Genomic DNA, 11,698 nt, shown 5'->3' on the forward strand with positions numbered 1-11,698 from the left:
GGACGGACAGACGGACGGACTCACCAACCCAAACTTCACCAAGGGGTCATCTTGGAGTCACCTCTTGTCAAAAATATATATATATTTGGGCAATGCTACAAAAAAATGTAAACACAACGCAAGAGGGATGAGTGAAACGCAATGCCATTTGACCTTGTGTATTTTTGATTTTTCAAGTACATTGGTCGGTTGCGTTTGTTATTCTGTCTGTTTGTCACTCGCCTACAAGTCACAATTCTAAACCAATCGTCATGAACCTTCACCAAGTTGTAGAGGTCGTCACGATTGAGAAGTCTATTGATTTTGAGGTCAAATATCAAAGGTCATCTGGAGGTCAAATCTCTAAAATCGCCATTTTTCATCCAATTGACTTGAAAATTGAACAGTATTTGTATATTGAGTCACTAAATTGGGAAACCAACTACTTTTAAGGTCAAAAGGTCAAAGGTCAACTCAAGATCAAACTTCCAAACTCATCACTTTTAATCTAAAAAAAACTGTCAATTTTCATCCGATTCACTGGAAAATTATATAGCAGTTGCACAGTGCCCCCCACTGAATTGGGAAACCAACTATTTAAGGGCAAAAGGTCAACTCAAGGTCAAACTTCTAAAACCATCAATTTTCATCCTATTAATTTGAAAATTAAACAGCAATTACATAGTGTATCACTGATGTGGGAAACCTTCTATTTAAGGGCAAAAGGTCAAAGGTCAATTCAAGGTCAAAAGGTCAACTCAAGGTCAAACTTCTAATATCAATTTTCATCTGAAAAATCATCAATTTTAATCCGATTGACCCAAGCTTTGATTTAGATCTTCAATTTTAATCTGGGTTGATTTTGCAAGTATCGTGCTCTGCATGACGTCTTCTTGTTTTCATGTGTCTATTGAAGTATTTGAATGTTTACACAGTCAGAATTTATGGAGATGATGTCTCCCAACCATATGCTCCTCATCATCTCTTCTGTGTCCTTTTATCCCTGCAGCTACTAATGTTAGCGTACCCTTTAATAACAAGCATGTAGCTTGAAAAGGTTCAGGGCTTGTGGAAAAATAAGAGAACAAAGGATGAAGAGGTATCATCCTGACAGTGGAGTAATAGTGAAAATAAGGAAATCCAGCTGAACAGGACCACACACTGACGAACAGCGTGTGGGGTGGAAGTGGAGTGTGAGGGATAAGAGGGTGGTTGGCTGGTTGTGATTTTGAGGAAAGATGGGGGAGGGAGGGTCATTGCAGTCAGTCAATAACAAAGTTGATGAGCAGGGATGGAAAATGGCATGAGATGGTGGTGGGCTGTGCTGTGACTTTTGAAGCATGAGAGTAAAGAGCAGTATTGGACTCAGATCGGGGGATTATTGTCCAGCTCTCCAAAAGAGGGATAAAGGAATGAAGTTGAGAGCAGCTGAGAAGATTCCATCCTCCCAGGAGAGGTGGTAGCTGATGATAAGACCTGTGAGTTCAAGGGTCGCTAACCTTTGTCCCTAACCTGAACCTCTTTTAAAGGATGATCACAGAATATAGAAGTTGGTTGGCTTGTTCTTTTCACGTCAGCCATGGATTTTTCTCAAAGTCTACTTTGAGAGGTTCTGACAATCGTTCATAGTTGGGATGGGAAATTGCTTGGCATAAGGAACTGTCATCTATAAAATGGTTCAGAGAGTTTTCCATAGATCCACAGTGGAGCTAAATTGAACCAAAAATTGCTTCCCTTGGGGACATATGCAAGCACGCACCTGGAGAGCACATGAGAAAATGCTATCAAAGGCAATGCACCTTTTTGTGAGACGGGGAAAGTCAGTGAGGCAGAAATGGAGACAGCGCTGAATGTCTTTGGCAAAGTACACTAGTCGAGCAAAATGCAAGACAGGCCTGTGTTGTACAAAAAAAGCTTTGGATGTCACCAGAAACGATCTGCACCTCCTTTTTTGAGGTTCAAAACTTTGGTTCATCATTGTGAGCAAAATTAGCACGTCAAAAGTTAAACAGTCAGGGTAAAAACGAAACTACATCAAGTGGTCAGACTATCACAAAAGTGAAATGACTCCATTATCAGAGATTATATGAGTTATGTTCCTTTACTTATACTTGGAAGCAGGCTGATCTCTCTGTGGTTAAGTGGAAACTCATTACGTCATTATTGGGAGTGGAAGTGATGTTGGCCAGATGGGTTTTGCTCTTAATTTAAGGACCTGTTGATGAGAACAGACAGACCGATGTCATCACACATGTCTCCTTCTTCCCCTGGTTCAGCAGAAGAGGATTTAAAAATGTGGATTCTGATGACAAACAGGGCCATTATACATAGTCAGTGCCAAAGCTAATTAGAATCTCTGCTACCTTCACAGGTAATGCATTGGGTTCCAGATGGCAGTGGGAAAGGTATGGCAGGGAGAGGCATATTAGGTACTGGGGCGTTTTGGAGACCCATACGTAGTTCAAGAATTCTATCTTGTCACATGTCAGTCACAACGTTAGACCAATAAACAACAACAACAGACCATAATGTATCGTTGCATAGCAAACAAAATGTACATTACTATTGGCTTAAGTAAATAATTGTAAAGGACCAAATATTTATGTTATTATTTTTAGAGTAATATTACATCAGCTGGTTGACTCAAATTCACAATAACTATATACAACAGTAATATTACAGAAGCAAAAAAAGTAAATTGAAACCTGAAAACCTTTTACTCTGTGTTCTACTGCCATTCTCAGTAAGGGAGTCGAAGATGCTTAATCGGAACAATGTTGGTGAGAAATCCATTGGCAAGAGAGGAACGAAAGGGAGGGTTCATCTTCTGGGCCTCGCCACAAGTCATATAACATAATCATTCATTCATTCATTCATTCATTTCGGTTTATTGAAATAATTAAACACTGGACAACGCAGTTCGAAGACTGAAATTTGTCAAGTTTACAATCATAAAAGTATTTCATAAAACTCACAAATGTATGTAAAAATAATAATAATGATATAAAATTACATTAATAAATTTAATAAATATACAATTACATTAATCAAAATATCAAAATGAGCATATGGAATAAATAAACATACATAATGAAACAACAAAAAAATATATCTATCTATAATTCCGGTAATCTCTGTGTGTGTGTATGTTTGTTTGTGACCGCTGTTTCTCGACAACCACGGGTCCGATATACTTTAAACTTGCCAGGTATATTGCTGGGGACCCGAGGATGTGCCTTTTCAAGGTTTGAAATTAATCGGACAAGTACTTACCGAGCTATGTCCAAAAAACGATTCAACCAATCAGAGAGCAGCGAGTTATCGCGTGTGCCGAACGTGGCGAACACACTCTGCCTCGGACGGCACATTTGAGAGCGTATTCATTTATTTCACGTTGGCAAACTATGTTGCCGCTATGTTGGCGTTAAACTATGTTTTAAAACTAATTAAAACCATTTCATGTAAATAGAGGGGGGGGATTGTCACTGTACTCGCAAGCCGTTCGCCGTTCGCTTTGGCGTTGCGAATGGACCAAAACATTTCATGGACCAAACCATTTCATGTAAAGCGTTCGCCGTTCGCTTTGGCGTTGCGAATGGACCAAAACATTTCATGGACCAAACCATTTCATGTAAATAGAGGGGGGGGGGGATTGTCACCGTACTCGCACCCACGTACCCACGTACCCACGTACGGGCATTGCACCCACGTACGGGCATGCCCTAGTATAACAAATTCTACCAACAAAATAACCTAAAATAGCAGAAAACTTAAGAAGATCAATAAACATATTATGCATGTGATTGATTTTGTTCACCCACATAACAGAATTAAGCATTTCATTCAAAAAAGGAATTGTTGAATTCTTGTATCTCTGAGTCTTACACCGAGGTCGGTCAAGATGTTGAGCATTCCTGAGTTGCATATTATATCGAGACACAGATTGTCGGGTAGGAGGAGGAATGTCACGGTGACGATCACATTTTAAAAGACCAAGACCAAAACGCAAGAGAAGCTCATTCCTGCGTTCGCTCAACAACTGTAAACCAAAATGACGAAGTTGTTGAGCATAGGACTGAATATAAGGGTGCGCAATAAAACGGAGCGCACGCTTCTGGAGTCGTTCAATCTCACCGCTCTGAGCCCTCATCTTTTAATCCTGACGATTTTAGCTCCAAGTGTAAGAGCTTCAAGTGTAACACTTTGCCCATTGGTGCATGCTAATACATCAAGGATAGGAGGACGTCCAGATGCCCCTGCCGGGAAACCGGGCATAGGGGCAAGACCCTCCTGGATGCCCATTCAAGGAAATCGTTACGGCTGTACTTTCACTTAAACTTTCACATTTGATGGATTGATTGCTGGTTAGATGCTAGGAGAGATTTCTATACGCAGTATATGTGCAAGATGCCGTTGATGGTGTTTTTCTAGCTTCTGTGATTATAGTGATTTTTGCCAAAATTGATTCTTCTGTGATTTTTGCCAAAATCAAGACTCTCTGCTCACCTTCACTCCTTCACTCCTCTTTTCTCCCGCCTCTGGAACAAACTCCCTCACTCTCTTCAATCCCATGCCTCCCTCCAGGTCTTTAAAACAGCTGTTTACAACCACCTCTTATCTTCCCCCATCCAAAACCTTGATCTTTTCTACCCCCGTTAATTCACCCCAGATCCACTTTTTTGAAATACCAACTTCTTTCTTTCCTGGAAGTTCCAGCAGTTTCGATGTGTTTAAAACTTTCCCACCTTCCCATGCCTCCTCCCCCCAAGCACTCTCCCTCCCACAGATCTCCCGATGTCCCTGTTCTCTGCTGTTGCACTTGTGTCCTTCCCCCTCTCTCCCCATCTTGTCTCCCGCTCCCTTTTTTGTATGTTTTGAATGTCCGTTTTTTTTTTTTGTGATTGATGCTCTTACACGAGCCTCGATCTTGTATACAAAATTTTTTTTTAATTAGAGAAATTTTCCTCTTTTAAATTGTTTCCTCTTCTTATTTGTTTCACAATGAACCGCTGTCCTGTCTGGAAGATATGAAAGGCCTCAGTTGGTTTGCATTCTTTCTGAGTTCATATATACAGCATGGGGGGATAGGGGGATTAGGTTGGGAGGGGGGGGTAGAGGGGTGAGGAAGGGAGTGGGGGGAGTGGAAAGGGGTTCATCACCTTTTTGTTGAATATATGCTGGTGAATGTGCCGTTCATCACGTTTCTGAGTTAAGTGTGATGCCGATCAGGAAGAAGAAGAAGCCGTACTACCAACTTCGTACACTTCCGGAATGGTTTGATTTATTTGGATTCAAATGTCTGGTGATTGTTTTGTATTTATTTATGCGAATGTGTACGTGTATATAACTGTCATTAATTTTAAAAGGCTTAGGCACTGTCAAGCGATTTATATTTCTATTTTGAATTTTTTTAACTCCAAAAAAAACGAATTTTTTTTTTCAACATTGTTATTGCCTAAAACACTCCCAGGCACTCACTGATGAACCTCTGAAAGTTTGACGAAGATCCGTTCAGCCATCTGAGAAAAATGGCGACATACAGACAGACAGACACACACGCAGACCAACAACACGCAGACACACGCAGACGCAGCTTTCTTATATAGTATACTAGCCGAAAGCATCCGGCGTTGCCCGGGTTCTTTTTGAACGAATTTACTACTATAATTCAGCTTTTACTCGCGGCCATAGAAGATTGACTACTATAATTAAGCTCAGCTTTTAATTACGAAATGGGCCCAGCCCGGCCGAGGTGGGCCTCAACCGGCCTCGCCACCTAGCGTATAACCTTCCCGGGGCCCGTCCCGACATTTTTTGTTTTAGAGGTTTCCTCCTTTCTTTCACCGTTCAGGAGATTAGCGCGTGCAGACAGACAAACAAACAAACAAACAATCAAAAATTTCCTTATATATAGATATACTGTACATCTTTTTTTTTCTTTTTCTTTTTTCTTTTTTTGTATACTGAATCGAGGCTCGTGAAAGAGCTAAGACTGTGCCTTTACCCACTGTTTCAACATGTCAACCACCTCTGCTTCCTCCCCCACTGCTCCCCCTTTCCCAGGTCACATGACTCGAGTAAATAGAATGGTGAACCAAATCCCAAGCAACTCACAAAATAAACGTGCCTCACCTGGTCCCCCCGGCCAGGCGGGAAGCCCTGGCACGAACGGGCGGCCTGGTGAGCCAGGAGAGCAGGGCCGCCAAGGCTTCCCTGGCACACCGGGAACAGCAGGACCTGCTGGGAAAGCAGGTACTATCACTATATGATTTAACGTTTGCACTCTGTCATAACTTTGTAACAGAATATCCTCGTTGGTTTAAATTTTATAGTTTGAGCTGAGGCCAACGCTTCGTAACTTTAAATAAACTATTACATTATCAACGAAGGTTGTGCTTTCATCTTGAGTCAAAAAATCCAATAAAGCCTACCAGGAAGAGATCTCCGCAGGCCTGTTTTACAAAGCACAAACCAAAAGGGCTACTTTGATTTGAAGGATCTGAGTGAGACATATATGTGGTACTGAATTTGCAAAAAATTGCATTTAATAGTTCCTCATAATTGTTTCTTCGACAATTATTTGGAACACTTTATCGTACGTATTAATGACTTTAGATTATGTAATGACGGTATAAAAAAAACCAATCACTGGTTGTTTATAAACTAAAAGATTTACATAATGAAAGTTGAGGGAATAGACTGAAGTGTCCACTTCCTGAAGCAAATCACAATTCCATCAGAACATTCTTAAATGTTGAGACATTTGCCATTACACCGAGAATATTGACTCCACCTGGACAAAGTTTGGGTGGAAGGAGTCTTGAACATTTCTGCAGACGTTAAATCACTTCCTGGTAATCTGCCAGCACTGCCTTCACATCGTCCAAATCCAGATGTTTTGTGTTGTTCACAAGCTTAGCCAAGTTTTAAGAAGACTATAGGGAAGCCCTTTTCACGTGTCAAACTTCCTCGAACGTTCCACTTCCAACTATTACTTTTTCATCCGTTTTGTTTTCTCTCCTCCTGACCTTAAAATTGTCTGTTTTTATTTGTTTATTGAACACCCATCACCGTGGGAAACGTTGAACACCCTCATACTTTGTTCTCCAGAAAATGGAAGCATTGCGTTAATTTATACTTCAATTATAAATATAGCAATTGTAGCTATACAAGTAGCAATTTAAATAACTTCCATGTCCTCTAATGGAGGGAAGATTCTTGAAACTTAGGGCCTGTTTCACCAAGACCAATTGCTTCACCAATAACTGACGGGTATTCATCCGAATGCTCATCTGTATCGAATGCTCTTTGGGGACTGCTAAATGCTGGTTGTCCAATGTTTCCCACAGTTCTGGTTGGTGATGATAAAATTGTAAAAGTAGAACGGCGCTCGGTAGAGTGCATACCTCCGCCAGGCTGAACAGGTCATGTTTTGTATCCCACTGATAGGCCGGATCTGAATCCAGACCTGAACCAAAATCTAATTGGCTTGTTAGTGTCACCGAACAAACTCATCCACCAAGTTTAGTCATAACTTGCCCATAACTTTTTCAAATATCATGTTCTATATCACTTTTTGGCCGTTCTCTCAATGGTGAAGAATCACTTAAAAATTAAATAACTCTCGTATCCGAATCCATATTCAGTTCTTTGCCAAAATTGAATCGATTCGTCCTTGTCACGCACACAACCTGTCCACAAAGTTTCATCCAAATCCGTCTATAACTTTTTGAGATATCGTTCTATTTATCGGTTTTAGCCCTATCAGTCAATGGTGAAAAATCACATAGTAATTAAATAATTATCGTATCGGAATCCATATTCAGATCTTTACCAAAATCGAATCGATTCGGTCTTGTCATACATACAACCTGTCCACAAAGTTTCGTCCAAATATGTCCATAACTTTTTGAGATATCCTGCTATTTATCGGTTTTAGCCCTATCACTCAATGGTGAAGAATCACTTTAAAATTAAAGAATTCTCGTATCCGAATCCAAATTCAGATTTTCACCAAAATCGAATAGATTAGTCCTTGTCATGCAAACAAACTTCTCCACCAAGTTTTGTCCAAATCCATCCACAACTTTTTGAAATATCCTGCTATGTATCGTTTTTGGGCCCCATCTCCAAATGGTGAAGAATCACTTTAAAATTCTAGTAGCCGGATCCGAATCTGGATCTTCACCAAAATCTAATCATTTCGTCCTTGTCACAAACGCTACATCTCTGCCAAAATTTAGTTGGAATCCGTCCACTACTTTTTGAGATGTTCTGTTCACAAACAAACACAGTCAAACAGACAGTCGGGGGTGAAAACATAGTCTCCATCCACCTTTGGTGGTGGAGGTAAAGAACAGAAAAGAAAAATTGAAATGGTCTTAAAGTAGTGTAACATAGTGTACGATGTGTCTGTTTGGAATGGTGGGACAAGAATCACACCTTGTGCGTAGACATCCTCCTCTCTCATGTCGTTCTCTCATCTGGATTTGCCTGCGATACTGTCAGCTAGAAAGCCCTCTTCATAGGACATTCAAGATACTAAACATATAACCAGGACTGAAGAGGTTATCGGGGTGGTGGTTTGGCACAGGGAGGGGATACGTGGATCTCGCCCCTCCCTTCCTGACTGGGGAATCCTGCTCTAGATTACTTTACAATTTCTCATGTCTATTTTGGTTAACATTTGTGCCAAAATCTTTTCTCTTTGCCCAGGTTCTCCCGGTGGAAAGGGTGAGCGAGGACCTCCTGGTATTGGACACCAAGGAATGACGGGTCCTCCCGGACCTCCAGGTGATCAGGGCAATCTTTTTTTTACCCTCGTCCCTTTTTCCTATTCTCATATTCTTTCCTCCTCTTTTTCTGATGACAAACTCTCCACATCCATTTTTTTTTTACTTCTCATTCATACCTGATGAAGTTCTGCAGCGATAAGCTTTCCATACAAAATTGGTATAATTACCGTTGTCAGACATGGAAAGCTCGTAGACCTGTCATTCAGCCACACATTGATGTCTTCATTTTCAGGCATAAGTGCAGAAAAGCTTACACATTGGCACTGGGCCAATCTGCAAGCCACGCTAGCTCACTACGCACTCGGCTCAATAAATCACTGCACATGTTTGCAGCAGCACAAGAGCTCTGGCCAAAGCATTTCACTTGTGCATTCTTTGCTTCAACTGTATGCCTCCCAGTGGCAGCATGCTGGAAGCCATTAATTACCATTCTTTAAATATATCACAGCTTATTTTTCCGTGTTAACAGGCAGGATCGCACTCACACACAAGAGACCTTTGTCCACACCTCTTTCCCTCACCTTACACCCCAAACAGCGTGTCATCCTCTCACCACTTTATCCCTACATACAGTTAGCTTTACCGTTCATTGTTCTTTCACTTTCTCCAATAATTTCCTACTTTCTTTCATCCAGGCCCGCGGGGTAATGGTCGGTCAGGGAGCCCTGGGCGATCGGGCATGCGAGGTCCTCCCGGGTCCCCTGGCAACAGTGGGATGCCAGGTTCTCAAGGTCCTCCTGGTCCTAATGGCTACTGCGATCCCTCCTCCTGTAATGGTTACAGTGTTCACGGTATGGCTAAAGATGATGACCGCCCGAAGCATCTGACATGCTAATCCTGAAATACGATGAAGACTTTTGGGTTTTCATTTTGTTTTAACTTTTTTCACTTTCCCTCGTCTCTCTTTCCAGTGCCTGGAGAAACGGAGATGGATTACGGTTATGAAAGGCAATCTTATGGTGGCTGATTTTAACTTCTTCTTTTGTTCCATGATCATCCAACATATCACTTCAGTCAATCACACACTCAAAGAACAAATGATAGTAATCTATGATATCCACTTTTGATGCTCCCATTCCTTAACAAATTTTTAAAATATAAAAATTCAATCAATTGTCCAATTTAACCAGCTGAAGTCCCCATTTGAAATCCTAAACTTTTACATTGTGACTACAAAGTGAATTATGTACCCATTCCCCTAACTTTGCAACCCTGATGTTTGGACAATTGACTGGGAGGATCGCGTACCTTCCTTAAAGCGTATGTTGGAAAGTCTAATTTAGATTCTGTTGCTTCATATATTGTTTGGTCTTGCCACGGTTGACGATATGCAACGTATACAGCTGTGTTTGGGAGAATGAGCGAACGCTAATGATCAAGAGTTGGAAATCAGTTTTTCAGACACGGGGTGATTTCGAATGTGACTTTTTGTGTCAGAAATGGGTCTCGATATTAGGATTTGGTTCAAATGCCTGAAGTTTTGAGTGTGCCATATTTGCAAGTGTAGGAACTGTTGCTGCATACACCCAAGAATCGGAGATTGCGTGAGATAAACAACTACAGTGCCGAGGTTTTGATCCTCAAAACTGAACATTATTCTTCGTTCAAGGCCCGCAGCCAAATGAGCCTTGGTTTTGCCTAAATTTCTGCCTCATCATGCGCCTCGATTTATTTTTATTTTTTGGGATTTGAAAAGGTATCTGTCGTATTTTCCTTTCATAGCAGTGCTTGTCTTCCTATTCTATGGGCTTGGTCATGTTTGTCAGCAATGCTGGTGTGTATTATCTTTCAGGAAATCACTGATCATCATTTCCACTGTTAACTCAGCTCTTCATCAGCAAATGTGTTGATCATTACTCGGGAAAGGTGATCCGATTTTTGTTGTTGCTGTTGCTGCCTCTTTTGCTGCTTATGTTGCTGCTGCTGTATCTGCTTCTGTTGCTGCTTCTGCTGTTGCTCTTCTGTCGGCGTCATCATCATCATCATCATCATCATCATTTTTCAGGTCCATAACGTTCTTTCTATCTCCAGTGGAACCTGCTGTTGCATCACAGATGGAGGAAAATGTAGCTCTTGTTTTTTTTTTCCAAGGGAGTTCCTTGCCCTTATTTTGGCCTCACTAGTTACAATTATGATGTATTTTAGGCCTGTGCATTCTTTTTTATATGGTGAGTTGGCTTTTCCATTGCAGATTGGTTTTGATTAGCCGTAGACGAAGACATTGGAGTCAAAACTGTTTCAGGATGTGAATTATGAAATGTGGTTGTCCCAGAGCAATTAATTAAGGTTGTCATTGTCTTTTTGGAAGATGTTGTTAGTAGTTGTGTGTATACCATGATGTCGTGTACTTGTACTTTAAACTTTTGAACAATTCACTGTTACGTCTTTTTACTTGTACTGCTAACTTTGATCTATAAGTTGTTCTCAATTTTTGTCATCGGTTTAATCATGATGTGTCTTTTCAATGTTTAAATCCTCTGCATGTTATGTGATTCACAACTGTGTGATACAAGGTATACGTACAGTCTGAAAGTGCGAGCGTTGGTCCCATAAGGCACTCTTGATGCTCTGAAAGTAGATATTGGTAATTTACATTATTGTGAACAGACTTTTGAGGTGTCTAAATTGTTTTTTTACATTAATTTTCAATAAAGATGCAAAAGACAATTAAAACAAGATGTCCTTTCATCTTCTAATTGTGTTTTCTTCTAAAAGTCAAACGCCAAATGAAAAATTTACATTGACCGGCCTTTCGTCACTCTGCACATAAGGGTGGATGTACAAAAGCTTCCTGTACATGGAGGACAACTCTCTGCTGAAGGCCGGACCCTGTTTTGCCCTTTTTGACCTCGTGGAATGTAACTATCCGATGCGATGATTGAATCCCAGGTGGGCACAACATTAATTGACCACTTTTCTGTGTC

General features: G+C 40.8%; 1 protein-coding gene across 5 annotated transcripts in view; it reads left to right on the forward strand.

Annotated features, from left to right (window-relative positions):
* Positions 1–11,460, forward strand: part of LOC137430211 (collagen alpha-1(XIV) chain) — a 371,222-nt gene extending 359,762 nt beyond the window's left edge. For all 5 annotated transcript variants that reach the window (XM_078780417.1, XM_078780420.1, XM_078780419.1 and 2 more), the window contains 4 exons: positions 6,043–6,231; positions 8,695–8,772; positions 9,410–9,565; positions 9,686–11,460. In XM_078780417.1, coding sequence (XP_078636543.1) covers positions 6,043–6,231; positions 8,695–8,772; positions 9,410–9,565; positions 9,686–9,741 — 479 coding nt within the window. In that variant the 3' untranslated portion in view covers positions 9,742–11,460. The remainder of the gene's footprint in view (positions 1–6,042; positions 6,232–8,694; positions 8,773–9,409; positions 9,566–9,685) is intronic.
* Positions 11,461–11,698: the final 238 nt, after the last annotated feature.

Source organism: Myxine glutinosa, chromosome 6 (assembly GCF_964187855.1).
Source record: "Myxine glutinosa chromosome 6, kmMyxGlut1.1, whole genome shotgun sequence".
In the NCBI taxonomy this organism is placed as follows: Eukaryota; Metazoa; Chordata; class Myxini; order Myxiniformes; family Myxinidae; genus Myxine; species Myxine glutinosa.